The sequence below is a fragment of the Daldinia loculata genome, assembly GCF_022478755.1.
Source record: "Daldinia loculata strain CBS 113971 unplaced genomic scaffold F4817scaffold_21, whole genome shotgun sequence".
Classification (NCBI taxonomy): Eukaryota; Fungi; Ascomycota; class Sordariomycetes; order Xylariales; family Hypoxylaceae; genus Daldinia; species Daldinia loculata.
Window position 1 is genome coordinate 342,222 of NW_026054875.1, and position 22,669 is coordinate 364,890.

Sequence of the window (22,669 nt, forward strand, 5' to 3'; positions counted from 1 at the left end):
TTTAAATATAGTGGGCCCTCTGGCTTCTTTCTTCCTTGCAGTTTCCATAAGAGGGGCATCTGCACGTTACCTACCTCCTATGCAGGTACTTGACAGGTACATAGGTCGGCGTGGGGTAAACCACTTAAACCAATGAATTAACACTACCTACCTACCTGTTATGTATATCTAATTCAAACCTCTAGCATGCCCAATTCCCATTCAACTGTTCCTTTTTAATTAGATATATACGTGAAGATTGAGTGAAAGGAACAGATGGAATTCACAATATAACATGGGCATGTACTTAAGTACCAAGGTTAACTAACTATGTAGATAAAGATACGACACCTATAGTGGTATAAGTATGTATATGTAGTTCCGTTTTCTCACTTAAGTATATAAAAGGCAACATCTGACTCTACTATCAATAAGAGAGACTTAAATTTCATTGCAAATCGTAAGTGAGTCCTGAGTAGTGGTACTCTATCTACATATAACTAGAGTATTGTAATGGGTATCTTGAGGCAAAACTCCAGATATCTCCCCTCGAGACGCCAGGTGGACCTTTTCTATTTCATTCATTCGTCCATACAATGCCTGAATGAAATATGCTGATGCTGAATAATGCTTCCGAGTCATCTATGCGATCCTCTCTATTCCTCTTTCAAAGTCACAACTCATCTAAGTGTCACTCCGACATCTCCTCGAAGATATCCGCAAGACTCCTGACTCCAAGCAACACATTTTCGTCCGGCCCATGACCAGGCTTCCATGTTGCATGCGCAAAGTCAATCAACTTTAAGGTGTATATGTGCGGAAAGCTTGACTCCTCGTCCGAATCGTCCTCTAGCTCATCAAAGTCTTCCGCCATATCGGGCTCGTATAGATCCTCCTCGGTTATACCGATACCGCTATCCACCCTAAGGGTTGCGACTGGAGCTCGTGAGGTGCCTCTTTTGTGTTCTGGTATAGCAGCAGTAGTCTTTGCCTCTTCGATGGCCTCTCGTAGAGCTGCACCGTCACCTTCGAATACGAAAAGCAGACTAGAAGAGTACATTCGAGTCTCCTCTTTCTCAAGCACTTCTTGCACTTTCCGAAGGTCCTGGGCGAATAGCCCAGCAATCATCTTGCCGAGATCTTGGTCAATGCCGGCAGCCTCGTTGAATATGTACTTTTTGAACGAGTCGACTATGTTGCCATCGTTCACCGTAAGTCTCCCCCAATCTTTGTCATAAATCTTGAATCCTTCCTCATCTAATTCCGATTCGTCTGTGGATCCCTTATAAACTCTCATTCCCGCAACGCGAAAGCCGAATTTCTTGTGAGTAGTCTCCTCGGCGATCTTATTAAATCTCTCCTTCTTTTCCAAGGGTGCATCATCAGCCCATAGCCGAATTCCTAACTTCGCGTCCATAATATTTGGCTTTTTATACCCGAAGGATGCATTTTCTAACACCACTGCCTGATCCGTCGTAATCTTCCTCGTCTTGTTAGGAACCCATGTAATATTCTCAGAGATAATTTGCTTTTGGACAGGCGCTTCGAGTATAGGTTTCCGGTCGTCAAGGTGTAAATGTGACTGGATTTCTTCCTTGACAGAGAAAGGGATGTCGGCATGTTCGACAAGGTCTGGTATTCGCGCATGTATTGCAGCCTGGTCAGTTCCTTCATTCAATGATAGAGTGCCTATGTACATGGGCATGAACTCTGCGAAATCTGGATGGAGGGCGTGTGCCGATTCGTAGAATTCGACCTCGGACTTTGTACATGGCTTGATGAATAGTTCGCCGTCTGCGTCGCACATGGTTCCAGCACTACCAGCACAACTAGATTAGCATAAAAGAATAGTCAGACGGGAAAGTAGCGCAATACTGACTGTCCAGCGACAGCATAATTATAATCTTTCAAGTCGTCTCTCTTTGGAATTTCCCGCTCTCTACTCCCGGCATTCTTGCCGATGTCTCGCATAACTTGCATCTTCCTAAGATATGACGGTAGCAGCGTTGATGATGGTCAATGGCCAGCCTATTCGTCCCGCATACTCCAAATTGCGACGGGGACAAGATGTTTGGTAGGGCTGGAAGTTAGGTAGTGAAAGGACCAGTAATGAAGACGGAAAGTGGGTTTGATTGGTTGGCAAGCTGCAGTTGAATAGATCAGGTTCAACGAACACCTGACTGATAAATTCTAGTGGAAAAGGGGGGAGAATGAGTGTTCTTGAATGAGGGTAGTAATTGGGTGTATGTTACATTGTCTCATGAGTTTCAAAAGAGGTAGGTATGTTGCCAGAAATCTAGTGATTCACGGGGTTGCTAAAAGTAAGAGATTCAGGAAGGTTAATATCAATGTGGGACAAGGCGACACAAAGGAGCCAGAAGGATGATCTGAGCGCAAGAGTGCCATAATTGTAGAATTTAAGGGTCCCGCCGAGGTCAAAGGCCGACACGGGTCTGCTGAAATATCAAGTCCACGCCCGCCTACGTCAGCTACCTATCTACCGCGTACCTAACCAGAATTATGGAATAAATCTCGATTAGTACCTAAGGTTAGGTACCTGCTACAATATCAGGTACAGGTGTGCAGGTACCTACACCCACCCCAGCACTTATTAATGTACGTACGTGCATATACGCACCTGTGCACGCACCTAATGTATGCAGTGCTCAACTTTAAGCTGGACTACTGCAAAAAGAGGGAAAACGTTAATACATGTAGGACATACATACATAGGTACATCCATTAATGGGAGTTGCGTTGCACCATTGCGCAACAAGCCTTGCCTTAACCCCCTTAGCACCTTAGCGTAACGCCCCCTTAACCGCAGCATGCAGATATAGGATGGCAAACAAGGTATATGCGAGCTGTGGTAAAGGCAATTCGTTAAACCCCAGCCAGCTCCAGCCAGTAAAAGCGCTAATGCTCAGCTTTGCCCTACTATGAGATATGCACATAGGAGACGGATGGCACGGCATTCCCGCCTTTTTCTGTGGCGGATTCCAGCAGGGTATGCGAATTTACTACGTTTACTACTTCGTAGCCGTAAATTGATAGAATCATACTGGCTCAGCCACATATCGCATAAAATGTATCGACAAATCTGCCTTGAAAGTTTATTTGCCGCATCATTTGACTCATTCAAGGCGGCAGGACAATTTTGACCAACCTCCATCCAGGTCGCTGCAGTTAGTAGATCACCTGCATCTTGTTGGTGTATCCATGCCTTATATCTTCGTCGTTGGAGACATATAGAGTAGGGCTGGGCAGTGTTGATCTAATTTAATAGGGGTAGTTTATTCCAAAATTACCGAATAGACCTGTCAACTTCTAATATTCTTCCCTCTGCATCCTAGGGAAAGGTAAGACGGCCTCCTGCAGGAAATCTGCATGATGGAGATCATCCATTCATACATTTTTAGCTATAAATGGGAGTGGATGCTACCTGAAGTATTTCGGGACGATGCATCTTTTTTGTGTAAGTGTCTTAACGTCGACAAAATATATCTTCGTTAGATAGACAAACGGTACTTACCCAGGTATCCTATGTCACATCTCCTGAAACTACGCAGGTACCTATTATTAAACTATTACAGACAACCAATATAATATAACAAACAACGTGCGTTTGCTCAAGCTGTCAACTGTCAATATACCTTCATAAGTTGTTTGTCATTGCAAGGCGCTGAAGCCGGTGTAGGTGTTACTTCAAGCATGACGGATAGCATCTCACTTAGCAACCACGTGCCTGATATTGCGATCAGTGTGATAATTTTATCTATTCTAATTTTTACCCAAATGCAGATAATAAGAAACCTGCTGAAGTCATCGTTTCTTATTATTATTCTCACTTACCAAGATACTGTTACCCTAGGTCAGCAAGTCAGACCTCAGCCCTGGGCTTAAATATTTCTCCCATAAGGTTCTTGCCTAAGGCGCCAGCAACCAAATTATTTCTTGCTTAGAACATTAGTACCATTTCTTGTAACCTAGGTAGGTACCTAAGGAAAGGGCAATTCACATACTTCAGCTTCGTTGGCAGGCACGCTACTCCCTTTACACCTGCCTCACGCTAGCCGTGCATCTTATGCATCTCAGCCTCATCTCAGTGCATTGTCACTGCCCTCTTTTTCGTACTTTTCCAGAACATCAGATTCTTCAAATACTAACACGAATTCGGCTACGGCTCATCGCTGTTGACGACATAATATGACAGATCTGCCTACCTAGTCATTCGTCTATCAAATAAGCTGAAGGGGTAGTAGCAATGTGCGACTTACCCCCGCATACTAACGATACCAACATGGCCACGTCCCTGAGCGAACCAACTAGCGGTCAGTCTGACGCGCACAGCGACAAGGAAATAACCGCTGGAGCAGATGTCGCAGAGTCATCGCCTAACTCTGAGCCCAGTGAGCCGGGCGGTGACCAAAAAGCTACCAATAGCACTCCTAGTGCCGAAGGTGAAGCAGACTCCGCCAACGTAGAAGAGGCTTCCGATGCTATTGATGGAGGGGTTCAGCTTGGTATTGAACCCGAGGAAAAGAAAAAGAAGAGGAAGAAGAAGCCTAAGAAGAAAGGTGCTGCTGCTCGAAAAAATGTTACTGGCTTCGAAGGTTGGTTCTATGCTTGGTTATGCAGGGCGAAGTCTCGTCTAACATTTAGTCTAGAATTCTATGCCGATACTCCTATAACACCGGCCGAAGCTGCCAAGGAGAAGAAAGAAATCTATAACGCGTAAGTGTCCATATCCTACCTCGAAACGAATCATGCTAACGTTATCGTAGGTCACGCTCCTTCTCTGAGTATGATTCACGAATGTTACTTAGCCACACGGGACGTTAATGACTAACCAATAACAGCCGTATAGAAGAATGCATCCAGAGATACCGAGCTAGCCGCCGAATGGATAGCGAACGTCTTATGCTCTTCAACAAATATTTGTGGCTCGGGGGCATCGACTCATCTCCACGCCAGTTCACTGGCTTTGCCGAGGACCGCGAGGCTCTTGCCGAGGCAGACGCCGATGAGATTCGCCAGATGACGGCAACTGACTTCATTGGCGGTAGTGGTACCCGTTTCTACGATCCTCTAGAGCCTGAGCATTGGTTCGTTGACTTCGAGGGCATCGTGAAATGTTTCCTGTGAGTTATATGGGCGAAATTAGATTCAGAACAACGAGATAGCTAACAGCAGTATCAGATCTAGAATTGTCCCAATCATCTACATGTACGATGAGGCAGCTAATCTCCAAGCTGCGGGCCTCATCAAGAATTTCCTCAACTATGTTCTAATGCACGACGTTTGCCCCGAATACACCTTTGATATCATGGCTGCTAGACGAATCTGCGACGCTGCACCTTATGAATTACGCATGGTGCACGAGCTTATTCTTTCACTCCCGGGTTCCTTCAATACTGCTGCGCACTCGCTTTTCTGCGACCGACAGGTAGACAAGCATGATGTGCCTGATCACTATGATAAGTTGATTGCGTTCCGCGTTACAGTCTTCTCATCAGCACTTGACCAGAAAATCAAGAAGCGACTTATGGACTCCGACCCTACTACTATTCATGTTGTTAATACAAAGGAGGAGACTTACGAAGTAGTGGATATAATCCTGCCGCGCCAGCGAGACATCGTGATGGTAAAGGAACAGCTAGAGGAAGCTGGCCACTCCGGCAAGGGAAAACCGGCAGGTATTCTTGTTCTAAAGCCTTCCGTCGTCGACTTCGGCTTCAATAACTTACCTCGTCCGGATCAAGTCGACTTCACTAGCGCAGAGTCAGAAGATTACTTGCTTGAAGACGATTTACTTGACAAGTTTGACAAGGGAATGAAGGTCAAGGCCATTGTATGCGAGCTCAACATTGGTGTACGCTTCATCAAGGCGGTCAAGGACGTTCGCGTCTCTTTTGACTTATTCTTACCTCAGATCCTGATGGAGAACTGGAAGGACCCTGCTCCTAGCACGCGCCCACCTCCATCAGCCTCTAACCCAAATGCTGAGGAGAAAGCCATAGCTGATGACGACTAGATGATACGAGATCGTGATATCGGGCTCAATGAAACAGTCGAAGGAGCCAAGTGCGCATAAGAAACCGGATAAAGGCTTGAACGGAGTTTTATGTGGGCTCGGATTAAAGAGCTACTCGGAGATGTTTTTCATCGTGGCACATAGGGCAGAGTGAAGGCCTAGACTATGAAGTCTCTAATGTACTATTTGCTATACCCGGTAGACTGACAGCCGCAAGGCAAACGAATTGCAATGAATTCCTGAACTGAGATCTCAGCCTTAACTTGAAATTGTTAGACCGCATATTGCTTTGATAGACTTTTGCCCCGTGAAAGTTAAGCACTGGCTGGGGGTTGCTCCCTAATTACTAAACCTAGAGGTATTCAAAAGCCCTAGATCTCGATGGTGTGCGAGCTCTTGGCGCCGTTGCCTCTAACGCGCAACAGCGTATCGTGGCATTGGAAAATTTAGGCCGCCGTGTCTCTTGGCGCGAGTCCGCGCCGCACAGCTTGCCTGAAAAAACCGGGATGGTTGGCTATTATTTCTTGGCCTTTTCTTCGCCAACTGGGCGTGTTATCCTCCGCGTCGCCCTAATATACGCGCACTGCGGTGTGGTAGCCCCCTTCCTACTCTACCGTGGGGTCTTCGTAGCTTGCCTATATTAACAATGAGCGTTCAACAGGACTACCGACTTATTTGATAGCGAGTGGCCTATCTTATAAGTAGGCTTGGTTAGGTAGGTTGATAGGGCTAAGAATCAGGGTAGTTTAGGTAGTTAGGAGAAATATCGACCCCGGACGGAGCAATTTAGGGGACGAGATCTAAAGCCAGCATCCCACCCAAGACCTTGGCAGATTTGGCAGAGGCCATTTCGAAAAGGTTGTCTGCCTGGTATTGGTCTGGCGAGTTTCTCGGCATGGACCGAAAGGATGGAGTCGTTGTGCTTCAGAGGCCGAGAAACATCTTCTCCCCACGATTTCTTCCCGTCGATCTTTTCTCTCTTTATCCCTTTACGATCACCTTCCCACCCTCGTTTATCAATACGTTCTCTTTTCCCTATCTGATTTTTTTTTAATTGTTAATAACCGGCAGCTGCTTTGCTGTGACTCGTGAGTTCCGCTGTTCTTGAAGCGCGCTTATATTGCGAAGGCCCTGCTCAGAGGGGCTTACCCGGTAATCGCGATGGAGACCCGGCGACGAATTGTCCAGCCAGTAAGCAGTCGACAGTGGCAGATTGCCAAAATCGTGCTGCAGTCTACTTCGCTCGTGTTTTGCATTATAGTCATTGGGGTCAGCGTTGGAAAGACGTGGGAAGGCGATTATGGCGTGGGAATACTGACGGTACCTGTCACCGCTGCGACGGCGGCCTGGACGATCGCCGAGTTCGTGACTCTTTTTATCCGGAAGCGGAGAGGCTCTCCAGGTCGTGGAATTCACCCCGGCGCCCACGTCGGCGTGCAGCTTATCATATTCCTGGCGATGATCTATGTGCTGTTCTATTCGTGTATGCTGTGGAGGAGTGTCCAGAACAGCATTATACGGTGCAACGAATGGGAACGAGATCCTAAGGATCCGGACTGGGTCATCGAGAATTACTCCGAAATCGACTGGCGTACGAATTCCATCTACACCATGTCGTATTACTGTCCGGAGAGGAACCGCATTCTCGTCAATAGCAAGTCGTTTCAGTCAGCCGTGCAGGCTCTTATCGCGTTCTGCGGTCTATTATGGTAAATTTTCCTGTCGCCCGGCGTTTTTAGTGTCAGGTTCCTGACGAATGAGCAGGGCTATACACTTCAGTCTTTTCGTTCGGGCATGCGTCGAAACGCAACGAGGGAATAGGATCCGTCCTGCTGCAGTGGTATACCCACCGCCGGTATGGCCAGCGCAGTACGGTGTTAACTACCCCCCTAACAGCTACCCTCGAGGAGGACCGGGACCGGCGCCGATGAAGTCTTCATATTACGGATAAAGTCGCTTATATAATTGGATGCTTTGAGCATTAAATCCTCTTTTTTATCGAGACCATAGTAATGCGGAATGATAAAATTATTACTGAAGTCTAAGCTTAAAATGAAGCTTGCAAATTTTACTGTAATTAAGTACGAAGCCGTGAGTAGGTGGTTGTCGTCTTTAATACCCCAGGGGTTTATGCTGTTACGATCCAAGTGCTCGATATCTGTCTTCGGAGTTTGGGGGAGGGACAGGATGACTATGATTGAGCGAAGATTTTCATTCAATTAGGTATGCTATCAACTTCTTCACGGCAAAGACATACCTATGATGACATAGTAACTAGTATATCTGATACTAACGGTATCATAAATTTAATATATTTCAACTACGCCAAGTGAATTTCTCAAGTCGATTGTTGACTTCACTGATGTCAATACGCAGTGAGTTTAGTGTTATTCATATAGTTGAGACCTCAATATTGCCTTCGAATATTATACTTCATCCTTTATATTTTAGTAGCTAATAGTAACTGACTTGTTCTGTCTTACATAATGCAACTCATAGATATTAGCTTAGGTAAGCTAAGACATCCGATAGGGAATCAGCTGCTTTTCGTCATGGCGGGGGCGGGGCTGGGCTGAGAGAGGTATCGACTGACTTGCGCCAGCCGCATCGCTGCCACAGTCTTGTAACACTACATATATGCTTTTACTTTACACAGCATACCGCATCTGCTTATAATGTACTAGTCTAGGTACCCAACTAGTCCCTCGATATTTTGACATATTACATATTACGACTCCGTAGAATCAATTACACCTTTGGGACTACGGAACCTCGTCAAGATGGTAATGCCCCACGATCCGAATTGCTCCAAAGTTTTGACATACTAAAGACTAAACAGAGCTCCGAGGCAAGACTCTACACCTTCTCTCAGGAGACTAAAGACCACCTACGCAAATTCCGCTTAACTACATCAAGAGCCAGTGGGCCACAAGCTGTGATCTGTATGTATGTCTATCTCTATCCCCATCTTGCTCCAGGGTATTTCGAGTATAGCTGATCTAATGCGCATCTAAACAGATTACATCGACAAGAAGACGTATGAGATTAAGCAAGATGATGATAAGGTAGTATACAAGTCTCTCGACGAAATTGCCGACGACCTGCCTGATAATTCGCCGCGCTATATTCTTCTAAGCTACCCCTTGACTCTGGTATACCCGCCTATCCCTTGCTGCTGAGCAATTACATGGCTCAAGATTTGCTAACTACTGCTGCAGCCATCCGGCCGCCTGTCTGTGCCCTACGTCCTCCTATACTACCTACCGAATACATGTAATTCGGAGAGTCGCATGATGTATGCCGGCGCGAAGGAGCTCTTGAGGAATACGGCCGAGGTCGGTAAGGTGATTGATGTGGAGAGCCCGGAGGATTTAGAAGATATCCCCAATAAGTTGAGCACCGAATAGGCTACCTCCGACCCGGCCAGCCCCCGCTTGCCAGATATTTAGAGATTTCTCTATACCAATTACAGCGAGATGCTATCTTTGTCTGATACTTGAATTTTTTTCAGTCGTCGGGTAATATATGTTGTGCGCCGAGGCCTATCTCGCGAGCAACGCCTTGAACGACACCCTTGAGTGCTTTACATGCTGGACTATCGGGATAATGGTCGAAGAAGCTCTCCCCGTAGTCACATGCCATCCCTATCCTTGGGTCAAGTGGTACCTCGCCTAAGAACGGGATGCCCATTTCCTTTGCCAAAGCCGCGCCACCCCCAGTAGTAGCCTTAAAGATTTGGCTCTCGTGTGTGCAGTTCGGACACACAAAACCGCTCATGTTCTCTACTAGACCTAGCACTCTTATCCCTGCTTTTCTGCAGAAATCGATTTCTTTTCTTACATCGAGAAGTGCTACTTCTTGCGGCGTTGTAACCATAACGGCACCGTCAATCCCGCTCTCTTTCAAAAAGCTATTCACGCTGAGATGCTCATCGCTTGTCCCCGGAGGTGTATCGACGAGTAAGAAGTCCATGTTTCCCCATTCTACTTCTTTTAAGAATTGCTTGATTAAACCATTCTTCTTTGGACCACGCCAGATTATTGCGTCATCACGATTTGGTAACATGAACTGTATGCTCATGACGCCAAGATTGTCGGCAACCCAGACAGGCGACCAACCCGTGTTACTAATATGTATCGTCTCAGACTCCACGCCCATCATTTTGGGTATGCTGGGTCCACAGATATCAGTGTCCATGATACCAATAGTCATGTCTTCGTTCGTTGCGAATGCGTGTGCGAGGAGACTCGTGAACGTGCTTTTGCCTACGCCACCCTTGCCGGATAGGACGAGGATCTTGTGCTTGATTCCCGATAGCCGTTCTGAAATTAACGGTATGTCCGGATCTGGACCCTTGGGCGCCGATGCGCATATCGCTTGGTTCGGACAGCCAGCACATGAATCGGCCTTGCCGGCTTGTTCAGATTCAGGGCCTGGGCAGTGCTCGGGTTCAGGGGCGACAAGTTGGGGACGCGCCTTAAGCGGGTTGTCGATGACGTCCTGGACGGCTTCGGGCTCTTCTAAGGAGGGCGCCATTGTTACGATAAAAGACAATGTGAGCGGGTTGAAATAGAGACAACAATATATCTGGAGGATATCAGTGGTATTTCTATTCGGAAAGAAGTCTGGTGTATTAAATTAGGTAAGTTGCTAATTAGTATGAAGCTTTGCTTAGAAATCTGGGAGAAATAATAGGCACATGTAAATGTAGGATCGAAGGTGTTATCGATAATACGGCTCTTTCTATGTCACTTGGTGGGGTAAATACGTAGGACAGTACAAGTGAGCCTCCGGAATCGCTAACATGCAGATATGCAGCTGGATCCATACGTAATGACCCATATTAAACCGAGACTGCATAAAAGTAACGCACGGACTACCTAAACCTGATATGGTCTGCGCGGGTCTGCGCGACGTGAAGATGGAAAACATATCGACAGGGTCCGTTTTAAATCAAACAATTTAACATCAACATCGTCGAACACCCCCTCCTTTCAATGTAGGTATCCATCAGTCTTTGCCCAAACATCGTCGTCCACATCTATAGTATCCGCATTTAATCGGTCTGGCTACCATAATTCCTCCAATGAACACAAAATTGAAACCATGGCTTTCCCTGAGCGCGGTCGAGCTCAGCCGAAGCTCGAAGAAACAGCTAACCCCTTCGACGAACGTGAACTTTTACGCTCGTTAAATAAGCTGTCTCTTTCCACTTCCTCTGCGAATTCTACGACGAGACCCTCGGCCTTGCGCATATCTTCCTCTCCAACCTCGAATGCGCAATCAAATCATACAGATTCAAGATTGACTTCTATTTCCCCTAGCGCTAGGGCGCCCTCTCGAAGTCCTGTAAACCGGGTTAACTCGAACGGACTCACCTCTCTGTCCCGATCTTCAACGCCGACTTTGTTACGGAAGACTTCAATGAATTCTCTACACTCCTCGAACGGGATTGCCCCGAGTCGCGCACCCTCACGTCGAGGTAGCTCTAATCACCTCTCGCCAAATGGTCCCAGGTCACCATTGAACATAGCGGAATTCAGGGAGAAGCCGGCACTTACTGCCTCCTTTGTAGCAGGCTCTTACATGAAGAAAGAGTTGGAATTGCTTCATAGCGAATCGGCAAGCTACCATCCAGAAACTATAGTCATTCTGAATGATGCATGCTATGGACATCGATATTCGAGACCTCGCGCCACCAAGGGCGACTTGAATAGCATTGTCGAACGACCTGAGAGAATCCAAGCGAGTGTACTTGGTGTATCAATGGCATATGTTCGACTCGGGGAACGACATTGCGACGGAAGATACCCTATCTACCCCGAACTTGATCCCACCTCGATTCCCACTGTCCCTTTTCATATCCGCAAGACAACCCGCACTCTTGCACTAGATTCAGCAGCAGTGACCAATGTTCATGGAACGAAGTGGATGGAAGAACTGAAGATTATGTGCGAATCCGCCGAAACGAAACTCGCCCTAAACACGAACGAGTTGCGCAGACCCGAAATGAATAGGGGATCACATGCAAGTCCTCCCCAGGAGCTCCACAAGGGAGACCTTTACCTATGTTCGGAGTCCTTAAATGCATTCGAAGGCGCCCTCGGGGCCGTTTGCGACGCCGTAGATGGAGTTTTCAATGACTCCCCGTACAAGCGTGCCTTTGTCGCCGTGCGTCCTCCTGGTCATCATTGCTCCGCGTCCCACCCGTCAGGTTTCTGCTGGGTCAACAACGCGCATGTGGGTATTATGCACGGGTTCTTGAATCATGGATTGACACATGCGGCAATAATCGACTTTGATTTGCACCACGGAGACGGTTCCCAGGCCATCGCTTGGGACCACAACAAGCGTAGCTTTACAGCAACAAAGAATATGTCTGCATGGAAAAGAACATCTATTGGATATTTCAGCCTCCACGATATTAACTCCTATCCTTGCGAGTACGGCGATGATGAGAAGGTTAGGAATGCCAGTGTCTGCGTGGAAAATGCGCATGGGCAGTCTATATGGAATGTTCATCTACAGGAATGGAAGTCAGACGTAGAGTTCTGGAAGTTATATCAGTCCAAATATTCGGTTCTCTTAGACAAAGCTCGAAGTTATCTCCGAACGCAGACCGAACGATATCGCGCTTCTGGTCAGGTGCCTAAAGCCGTCATCTTTTTGTCTGCTGGCTTCGATGCGAGCGAATGGGAGGGCGCGGGGATGCAACGACATAAGGTCAATGTTCCAACCGAATTCTATGCTCGTCTTACTCGAGATGTGGTCAAGCTTGCATCTGAAGAAGGGCTTAGTGTTGATGGCCGAGTTATTAGCGTCCTCGAAGGCGGTTATAGCGACAGGGCCTTATATTCAGGTGTTTTCAGTCATCTGAGTGGTTTGGCTGGTGATGACTCTACTCCGGTAAAGGAAGAGATTCCCAATGGACTCGGCTATGAGATGGGCAATAGGGTTGGCTCGCTCAGCAGACGAAATACCTTGACTGGGCAGGGCATCGCAGGATTCCCATATGACCCAAACTGGTGGTCTGGTTCTGAACTCGACCAATTTGATGCCTTCGTGAATGCACCACCTATAGAACAGCCTAAAAAGCTGCGGGCTTTCGTACCTGGGAACTATTCTTCCCCGACACAGGCATCAAGCGCAAAGGCAATCGATCCCACTAAAGTCCGACGGAGCGTGTCGGGATTTTCTCAGTTATCCGTTTCCCGGCCCCCAACTCCACCTCTACCTGATGTGCCTTGGACTGCTGCTGCTCATGAGTTAAGCAAGCTGCTCATTCCGAAAGACCGCCAGGTCAGCAGCTTTAAGTTCGAGGAGCTGAATGCTGGTGCAACTAAAGCCAAACATGAACGTCAGTCTCTTCCTCAGAGCGGCTCAACTAGTAATGATGCAGCTCCAACTGTAGCCCCGACTGCCGCCCCTGTAAGGAAGTCTCAGCGGGAGAGAAAGCCGGTTAAGTATGCTGAAAGCGAAGACCCAAAACCACGTAGGAGAACAGTTGGGGGCTCGTCTATCCTCGCCACGGAGAAGGTAAGCTCCCACTTAAAACACATCTCGAGTAGGTATCTAACGATAATCTATAGGCTCTCGCTCGAGGGATTCCTACACAAAATGGGTCCGGACAAACTCGAAACCTTGGTGCGGTAGTCGCAATTAATGATGCACCCGGTGCACTACCAAGGCCTAGTACCTCACAAACCATTCGCCCCGAATCATCTATGAGTGTACGAACCCAGGCATCTACCGCGTTGAATGTGAGGAAGACTAGACCAGCGGTGCCCATTAAAAAGGAGAGTATTCGGGCACCAAGAAAGACCAAAGCCCCAGTTGTCAAAACTGAGGATGCTTCACACCCTGCGAGAAAAGAGCTTCCAGTTGATTCATCTGGAGATTCGACCGCAATCGTGAAGGATTCTACAACCGACATAGAAAAGATCACTGGTGGTATGAAAAAGATTAAGATCAATGTGCTCACCAAGGAGAAGAAAGAAGCTAGGCAAAAAGCTGAAGCGGAAGAAAAGGCAAGAAGGGATAATCAAGCCAGCCAGGAATCGAAGCCGATCGAGAACCCCAAATTTTCCGATTCCGCAATTGGAATATACCCTTCGCTGCCAGTCGTGGGGGGAGGTGAACATACAACCATACAGCCCTCACAACCAAATGCTGTGCATGGCGATGAGAGAGTTTCAAAATTGGGCACCGGATTACCCAATATCTTGCTACCCCAATCAGAGATTGAGCGATTCAGTCCAGTAAATGTACCGACCATCTTAACACCAGCTGAGCCCGACCAATCAGAGTTCCCCCCGAGTCCTCCGGAACAACTCACTCCAGAGGCGAGTGAAAGCAAGGCGACATTTATGCAGCGTCAACACAATGGACAACTTCCAGCTACCGTTCCGTTTTCCAGCCCGATCCGTATGCCGGAACATATTGGTAGTTCACCAGCTCGACAAAATGGAACTCGAATTCCTACGTTCAGCGCATCATCAGTCCCTTCGAGCCCGGCCCAAAGTGGCGGACACGGGTTTACTTCTACGTCAAGCATACCCTTTGCTCCTCGATCAATCCAAGAGTCTTGGTCAAAGCCGAGAAACCATGTTCCGATTCGAGCACGGCCTCAAAGCAAAGGTGAAGCAAAAGATGGAGGTGGAGGTATTTGGGAGATACCCGAGACACCGCAACGCTACTAATTCTCGTTATGGGAATTATATAAATACTCGAGCGAGTATAGGTATTGTATGCGCTCGTCAGTTTAGCGGGAAATAAGTATAGTGTAGGGGTGCTAAGAGGAGATTCTCACGTGCGGTGAGCGGTGAGATAATGGCGTTTACAGGGATTGGCTTACAGATTCTACTGTCGAGTTATTGATCCCAGGAGGTTTCGTTGTTGTTTTGCCATTATTCTACGATACCCTTTTTTCCAATCCAGCCGGTTTGGCTCGTTGCAAATACTATGCTTATAATATGCTCTACGAATTCTGCTCTAAGAATAGTAAATATAATTTCAAGTGCTGTAATAAAATTCTCGTGTAGTCGGCCTAGTTTTAGGTAGTTAATATCAGTGGCAATAACGTTTCTGTTATATAATATCAATACAATAATGCAATAACTACCTATTTAATACGATAATTTCTGGGTTTACTATTTTTTATTAGATGTTATAGACGCTATGAGTAGAGGTGAAACCAAAATGCCAACCCCAGCCATATATGCCTACAGGAAGGGAAAAAATGCTACTCTTCGCAAATGGTATCTAATATGCTAAGGAAAGAAGTCGAAGAAAAATGACGGCGTTTCGTTTTCGTTTTCTTTTTCGTAACATCGTTTTTAGATTATAGGTTGAAGCCCGAACCAGCAACGCCAGTGCTAATGCTATCCAAGGGGCTCTGGTTGAGCGGAGCCCCTCCCTCAAAATCGGGACTCACGTCCTGTAGTATGTCGTTCATCTCCTGGTCCGTGAATTGGAAATCCATGTCCATATCCTCCGGCAGCATCGCGAGCGCCGCGTCGCCGGCGGCGGCGACGGTTGCGATATCAGCGGCTACGCCGGGGGTAAGCGGACCGACGTCGTGCGCGCTCGCGGACGCATCGTCTGGGAGACCAGCACTTCGCACGGCGGCCTTGAAGCGCTCGAGAAGTACCGGGTCGTCGCAGCTGGTCTTCTGCATGGCCATGATCTGCCGCGCGCGCTCGCGAAGATGGTCGTCGGAGGGGAAGACTCCTGTTCGTCCTACCTCGCGACGCACGTACTCTGTTAACCCGCTCTCTAGCTCGCGGCTGCAGAATACCTTGGCCGGCGCGGGGTAGCGCCGCGTAAAGGACTTTAGGAACCGGTTCGCGGTGCTGGCGGCGGGTTCGAACGGCCGCGCGTCGCGGAGGAGGATCGTTGGGTTCGAAGCTAGTGGCTCGATCGTGGCTGCTGGGTTAGGCGCTACGTATGGCGGCGCGAACCCGGTGCCCCCTGAGATTGGCGCCCATGCTGCGTCCTTGGGGTTGCCGAGACCCGGCCCGCTATCTGCGGGTAGGATCCCGACGTCCCGCTTGAAACGCTGTAGCCATTCGAAGTTGTCGGCTGCGGTCTGGTTCCATGGGTCGTCGCTGGCGGTGGATGGGTTAGTTGACAGGCTCGTAAGAAGGGGAACTGGAGAAAGTTGGGGACTTACTCGTCGTATATTAGCCACCGGGCTTGGTGCCGGATTTCTTCGTCGGTTGGCACGTGCCGATTGGGATTATTAGGAGACATGGTTGACGCTACGAAGCGACTGAGACCCCGAGCCAAGCGGCGGTAGCAGTTTGTGTCGTTAAGGAAGTAGGGGCCAGTCTTGATAGAGCTGTTGAGGGCGCTATTGGTTGCTTGTTGGTCGTGACAGGAAGGTAGGTCGTCGAGTAGAGGCCCGAGGTACTGTGAGTCTCTTGTAACAGTTTGGTTCTGAGACGGTGATGGCCTCTGGTTGATAGGGGACACGCTTGATGTGGATGTAGTAGCGGCATGATCGCGGGGATGTCGCTTTCGGAAGCGGTGAAGCCATTCTTTATCGTCGGCTGCCGTCTGGTTCCATTCATCGTCGCTGTCATAGATAATAACGCGGGCCTCTCGCTGGAGGTCGGCGTCTTGAGGTTCGATACCTGCTGCCCTCTGTCCCTCGAGGTATTCGCCAAGCTCCCGTTCCAATCTACTGTAATTGTGAATAGTAGAGTCTATAGTCTTGGGGTCTTTCGACCTTAGATTAACGTCCCCAACGTCCTCACTTCGCGGAAGATGCGCCCGCTGTCTAAAGTTCTGAAGCCAGTTCGGAGAATCATATATCAAGCGTAACAGCCAGTTTGCTATGTCTTCCACGGGGTTACTAGACTTCTCTTCCATCCTACCGATGATGCGACAAGCTTCGACTTGAAGTTCATGATCCATGGCCGTTAGGCCCAGTAGCTGCCTAGCCTTGACGAAATCTTGCATCTGCCTCTCGAACTCGCAGTTTTCGAAAATACTGTCCTTGCCATTAATACGTAACGAGGTTAACCGGTTATCTGATTGTCCTCGAATCGGTCGTAAGGCAGCGCTTCGAGATATCTCCTCCGAAGACATGACAAGGTCACGTAACCAAGACGATGCTTCCCAACGGGGACGCTGGAAATTCTTCGTTTGGACCTCCGACCCATAGAGAATGGAACAAGCTTCTAGTTGCATCTCGGCATCGTTTGGCGCCCTTCCATTATCTGCAGCGAACATGGTAGCCCAGTGCTGAAGCTCCCATTTCAGTAGTTCATAAGCGTTAATCGGTGTCGCCGGGGGGCTGCTGCTAGCCCTATAAGGCAGGGGGGTGTTCCTCTCGTCGTGAATTAAATCTGTTCTCGTCAATTAGATATTTTCACAGGAGAGAAGCATGATGGTCTCTCACAAGGTGGGATAGAGTTTTCAACCATCTCAAGCACGGGGGCTTCGAAACCCCAGTCACCCTTCCAGTCAGCCATAGTGTTACCGGTCTTAAAGTGTTCGGCCACATGGTCCACTCGAATTGTCCAGCTATCTAACACGATGCCACAGAAACCACATCGTGACCGAATCTCAGGAGAGGCCACTCGCCACTTGTCCATTGCCCACGGAAGAAACTTCACATTGTGCACGAGCTTAAGATGCTGTCGGAGATGATCCTTCCTATAAAACGTCCTCTCTCCCAACGTCCGCTCGGTACAGCCGGAGAAGTTATGAGATTCCATGTGGCCATCGTCCGGATTCGCCTCGCCGCAAAAGACACAACTCATCATGCCATTATCCGGGTTTAGAGCCCTCGGGCCGTCGGGAGAACATATCCATCGCTCGAGAGATAAATGTAAGGATTTCTCGTGCCGTTGCCAGTCGTGCTTAGTCCTAAAAGTCTCGGTACAGAACGTGCACTGGAAAGTTTTGAGCGGTTGGTTGAGACTTTCATCGGCTCGTACAGGTGGAGCTCGACGGCGGCGACGGCGACCTCGAGTTCGGACGAATGATGATAGCGAACCGAAGGAGCCACGCGATTTACTAGAATATGCGGAAGCGAAGGAGTTTCCGCTCGAGTGAGAGGTACCCAAACTGCTAGCAGACGATTGATTGCACAGCGACCTACTTGATCCATCATCTGAATAGTTGGAAACGTAAGGACTATTCCGACCCGATCCTGAGGTTTGCGAATATGAATTGGAAGAGTCTGACACGGCCTTAGCAATGGCCGCCACGGACGCAGGTTCGTTTTCCGGCGGAGAATTCGCCCATCTCTGCAAGGGGTTCATGTTCTCGAACAACGCCGGCGTGCCTCTCCGCTGTGGAATATCGATGGCTTGGACATATCCTCGGCCAATATGAGGGGACGTCGCTCGAGTCGGTTGGATCTTTCCACGACGGCGGGCATTTGCTAACCAGTTCGTAATCTGTGTCTTGCTAAGGCCAGTTATCTTCTGTAGGCCCTCTTTCTCCTCTTCCGTAGGATATGGGTGTCTACTATGCGTCGATACCCAATTTTTCAGGATTTTCACTGACTCGCGGGAAAACCGTGTAACGCTCTTAGTCGTAGTCTGAGGCCTTAACAATGATTGTCTGTCCTCGGCGATTGCAACCAAGCCTGGTGCAGGCAGCGCTGAAGTAATCATAGCAGCTAATTCATCCTCGTGCAAGATGGACGTCTCTGGTCTATCGCCCATTATCGGCCAGGGGTTCGCAGGAAAAGTCGCGCCCGCTTCGGCAGTCAAGTTATGTTCTAGAGGCCCGAAGCTGCACTCACAACGTAGAGCAACACAGCTCGTACAATAACCCTTATATTTACCTTCTCTGATTTGCTTGCATTGGTAACCACCCATTGCGCAGTGCGTACAAGGCACGGCGGGTATTTCCCAATAAAGCTGTGAGTTGGCTGTCGATTCGGCTTCCGGCAGCGCCACCGGGTCGACCTCCTGAGACATCTGAGTGGACTCGAAGTGTTCAAGAGCCCAGTACGACCAGTCATCCCCGTCGACGTCCCCAAATACAAGGTCCATATTGGGTTGGTCTATTGATGCAGCAGGAGCGTCAATAGGACCAGCTACGCCCTCCGAGGTGACTACGGGTTCGGAGCTGGTGCCGACTACGGCAGCATCCCAATTAACAAATTCCATCTCTTCTAGCTCGTCGATTGTCGTCATTTAGGGCGCGGCCACCGGCCAAGAGATTTACACCTAGGGCGTAAGAATTGGCAAAACGAGAAGGGCGCCAGTGTGATGGTAGTTGTAGTTACAAGAGAAGCCAAGTAGATGACTCAAAAGGAGGACACGTCCCTGTTAAGAGAGGATGGGAATCTGGGGAAGAATACGAACAACCTTGACTAAGTTTTGAAGAGGGAATGGGGAAAAGAAGTTTAAGGCACGCGACAGATGTTTCTCCTCGCGAGCTAGATCCTTAGAAACTACGGTATTGCATAACCGTTCCAATATGATTTGCATACGCTGCTCCGTTTGTCGCTAAAGCCAAACGCGGGAAAGATGAAGATCCCAAGTTGAACAAGAGTCATCGTCCCATCTTGCTAGGCCGCCGTATCGCAACCACCGCAAAAGCCACTTCCGAACTCTGCTGACAGCGCCGAACTAATCCATGCAGTCATGTAATTGAGTGTGGAGTACGCGCCCTTGGGTTGACGAGCAGGGCGTCCGTCGGAATCCGGTCCAAAAAGGCGGGGGGGAAGGGGTTACTATTGGCTATTAGCACTAACCCATTCGCATATTACTGCGACTGTATATATTCCAGCCCCTTTACTGTGCAATTATGACCGAACAGCGCAGTCCACACCGCCAAGATATGCCTAAGCAGCTAAGCTGATAAAGGATCATGGATAGATGGAGTGTATTACCACATATCAGAGATACCTCTTGGATTTTTCTAGAAGCCCTAAAGGAAAATAAGCAGTCGAATCACGAATGGCAAAGATGACTGAGGCTTAAATATGCCGTAGGACGCGGGAATTTAAGACCAGGAACAAATTCAGAAAGAGGTATTGGTCAGTTGTTATTACACGGCATCCTATTGCAATTGGCCAATAGGAAGCAAGCTACAGAATGTTAAGAAAGACATCGCGTAATACAACAAGTCATTAGACTTAACCAGCTCTTATCAGTTTAAGAAAACTAACTAATATAAAGATACTACTAGCAATTTTCAGCCTTAAGGTATCCCTGGAGAATTAGTATGCCAGGAAGCAAGCAATGTTTGACTAGCTCCTATGAAAAAGTATCACTAAAGTTCAAAGCAGTTAGACGCTCCAGTAATATGCGTATTGATTCATGAGCGCATAAGTATTATCTAGGCCTAGTATTATCACCGTCTATGAAGTTTACCAACTTAGCGCCGGCTAGTTGCGGATGCTGTACGTGCACGTAAATACTAACTCTACCTATTAACAGCGAACTTAGTCTTAATGTCGGGTTTTTCGTATTGAAACATATGATTGTGAGATAAACAGCACGATAACGCGCTAGTATAGATAATATTCTATCGTACGAAAAATCTACAACATTTGCCCATCATTATTTTTTACCAGTTAGGATCTTTATTCGTGTTATTTAAGAGATGGGGGGAGTAGGTCGGAACCGTTACTACGGGGCGTATAAATTTACATACGCCTTACGAAAAGATGAACCTTTTTTTCCTAATATAAATATTTACCCACTTACTATGTAACTTAGTTCTCTTTCAAAGTCTCATCGCTAAAGTCTTAAGTATTTCGTTCTTTATTGTCCATAACCGTCGAATAATACCATGATATCAAGACCAGTGATAAGAATCCGGATAGCTTAAGTATCGGAGAATATAGAAGTGGGGCCGGTATCCGAATTGATATCCGGAGGCGGACCGCGAATAACACGGTAGATAGTAAAATGTATACTTGATTTTTGAAACAATTATCCTATTTATAGATTCTGTGATATCTATACGTAGATTGTACGAGTAGTTAGGATTTAATGAAGTCGGAGTTTGTAAGTGCTGAATCAGGAAGTACCGGAGTCACATAATTAGGTCGGCCGGAAATAAGGAGGGACCGGCCGGAGCTACACATTTACTGCCGGTGAAACTCGGCATAGCTTCGCATGTATTCCATATCGAGAGACTCTGTACCACCACCGGCCTCCAGCGATCCAAACGGCCACCATCATATCCCGTCGGGCTATCTCTTCTGCCGGTTCGGAGAGGGTATGTGCATCCGTGTAAACCATAATGATATCAAGCAGATTCGAATTATATAAAAGGTCTCTAATGGGGACTCTATGCCCTTCATTTCAAACATCAATGCACCTTAGTTCCTGGCTTAGACGTTTCAAATAATCGGCTTACAGGTATTCTTACAAACTACGGCATACTTCTTTAAGATGGCCCCTATTAACAAAGCCGCTATACTCGGTGAGCCCAAGGCTCATCCCCTCAAGGTCGAATCAACACCATGCCCAACTGCTGGGGATGGAGAGATCGTCGTTAAAGTAGCTGCTACCGCTATCAACCCCATGGATTGGTATATCCAGATTATGGGAGCGCAGCTGTTTTCTTGGCTTCAATATCCCTACATTGGAGGGAGTGACGTCGCTGGAACAGTAGTCGAAGTCGGCCCCAATGTCAGCAAATTCAAGGTCGGCGATCGCGTAGTTGGTCTTGCAGCCGGTTTCAACGCTCGATCCGGCGGCTTCCAAAACTATGTCGCCCTCGAAGCAAATATTGCCGCCCCTATCCCGGCTGACTTGGACTTCGCCGAAGCTTCTGTGCTTCCCCTAGGGCTGTCTACAGCGGCCTGTGGCCTTTACCAAAAGGACTTCCTTGCACTAGACTACCCGAGCGTCGACCCGAAACCCAAAGGCAAGACATTACTGATCTGGGCCGGTGCCTCAAGCGTTGGCACAAATGCAATCCAGCTTGCCGTGGCTTCTGGTTATGAGGTGTACACAACTTCGTCACCTAAGAACTTCGATTACTGCAAGGGGCTTGGTGCCGCACGTGTCTTCGACTACAACAGCCCGACCATCACACAGGATTTGATCGAAGCATTCAAAGGCAAGATAAGCGCAGGTGGATTTGCCATTCAAATCGGCTCAGAGAAAATCGTATTCGAAGTAATTAGCAAGGTTCAGGGCGCCAAGTTCGTAGCTTGTGCCATGGAGCCCACCAATGTCCCCGAGGGAGTTCAGACCAAGATGGTCTTCGCTAGCACACTCAAGGAGAACGAGGTCGCATCTGTCATCTACGGCCAGTATCTCCCGGTCGCTTTAGCCCAGAAGAAGTTCCGGTGCCTACCTAAGCCGTTGGTATTTGGCCATGGTCTGGAAAATATTCAAGCTGCGATTGATCTAGGAAAGTCCGGTACTGTCTCGGCCAAGAAGATAGTTATCACACTATGAGAGCGAGAATAATCGACTCGAGATGCGAGATATGGTAGATGGTGGGCTTTGTTTACTTAGCAGTGGTCACCTTATAGCCGACAATAGAATAGTTTTATTTATATATATTAGCCCACTCGTACCAAGACTAGGATCTCTCAATATCATCAAAGTGTACATGTAGCTATTCTATAACTCCATGTTCCAAGAATATATAGTGATGCCGATTTTAAAGAGGGGATTTTTCTTCTTAAGAAAAATCCTCATCGAGAAACGCTAGTTAAGAAGA

At 47.9% G+C, this 22,669-nt stretch overlaps 7 protein-coding genes across 7 annotated transcripts; 4 read left to right on the plus strand and 3 right to left on the minus strand.

The window, feature by feature from the left end:
* Nucleotides 1–398: 398 nt before the first annotated feature.
* On the minus strand, nt 399–2,461 carry F4817DRAFT_336229 (inositol polyphosphate multikinase). The gene is made up of 2 exons (XM_049303116.1): nt 1,859–2,461; nt 399–1,796 (listed from the first exon to the last, which is right to left on the minus strand). Exons 1-2 carry the CDS (start codon nt 1,957–1,959, stop codon nt 671–673), a joined length of 1,227 nt encoding a protein of 408 aa, XP_049159618.1. The 5' UTR covers nt 1,960–2,461; the 3' UTR covers nt 399–670.
* Nucleotides 2,462–3,838: 1,377 nt separating this feature from the next.
* F4817DRAFT_95193 (Argonaute siRNA chaperone complex subunit Arb1-domain-containing protein) lies at nt 3,839–6,594 on the plus strand. Its single transcript, XM_049308085.1, has 5 exons — nt 3,839–4,592; nt 4,647–4,713; nt 4,764–4,781; nt 4,839–5,120; nt 5,179–6,594. Exons 1-5 carry the CDS (start codon nt 4,244–4,246, stop codon nt 6,011–6,013), a joined length of 1,551 nt encoding a protein of 516 aa, XP_049159619.1. The 5' UTR covers nt 3,839–4,243; the 3' UTR covers nt 6,014–6,594.
* A 580-nt stretch (nt 6,595–7,174) lies between these two features.
* On the plus strand, nt 7,175–9,420 carry F4817DRAFT_315426 (uncharacterized protein; the record flags this gene model as incomplete). The annotated part of the gene is made up of 5 exons (XM_049300537.1): nt 7,175–7,722; nt 7,778–7,868; nt 8,853–8,955; nt 9,032–9,165; nt 9,232–9,420. The coding sequence occupies 5 exons, from the start codon at nt 7,175–7,177 to the stop codon at nt 9,418–9,420; spliced, it is 1,065 nt and encodes a 354-aa protein (XP_049159620.1).
* On the minus strand, nt 8,774–10,771 carry F4817DRAFT_336242 (nucleotide-binding protein). Its single transcript, XM_049303117.1, has 2 exons — nt 9,032–10,771; nt 8,774–8,955 (listed from the first exon to the last, which is right to left on the minus strand). Exon 1 carries the CDS (start codon nt 10,547–10,549, stop codon nt 9,521–9,523), a length of 1,029 nt encoding a protein of 342 aa, XP_049159621.1. The 5' UTR covers nt 10,550–10,771; the 3' UTR covers nt 8,774–8,955; nt 9,032–9,520.
* A 41-nt stretch (nt 10,772–10,812) lies between these two features.
* F4817DRAFT_95315 (Arginase/deacetylase) lies at nt 10,813–15,132 on the plus strand. The gene is made up of 2 exons (XM_049308086.1): nt 10,813–13,549; nt 13,603–15,132. The coding sequence occupies exons 1-2, from the start codon at nt 11,120–11,122 to the stop codon at nt 14,710–14,712; spliced, it is 3,540 nt and encodes a 1,179-aa protein (XP_049159622.1). The 5' UTR covers nt 10,813–11,119; the 3' UTR covers nt 14,713–15,132.
* Nucleotides 15,133–15,353: 221 nt separating this feature from the next.
* Nucleotides 15,354–19,170, minus strand: F4817DRAFT_315429 (uncharacterized protein; the record flags this gene model as incomplete). Its single annotated transcript, XM_049300538.1, has 3 exons — nt 15,354–16,119; nt 16,185–17,364; nt 17,418–19,170. The coding sequence occupies 3 exons, from the start codon at nt 19,168–19,170 to the stop codon at nt 15,354–15,356; spliced, it is 3,699 nt and encodes a 1,232-aa protein (XP_049159623.1).
* A 2,096-nt stretch (nt 19,171–21,266) lies between these two features.
* On the plus strand, nt 21,267–22,466 carry F4817DRAFT_365077 (GroES-like protein). Its single transcript, XM_049306823.1, has one exon. It carries the CDS (start codon nt 21,385–21,387, stop codon nt 22,399–22,401), a length of 1,017 nt encoding a protein of 338 aa, XP_049159624.1. The 5' UTR covers nt 21,267–21,384; the 3' UTR covers nt 22,402–22,466.
* The last annotated feature ends 203 nt before the right edge of the window (nt 22,467–22,669 follow it).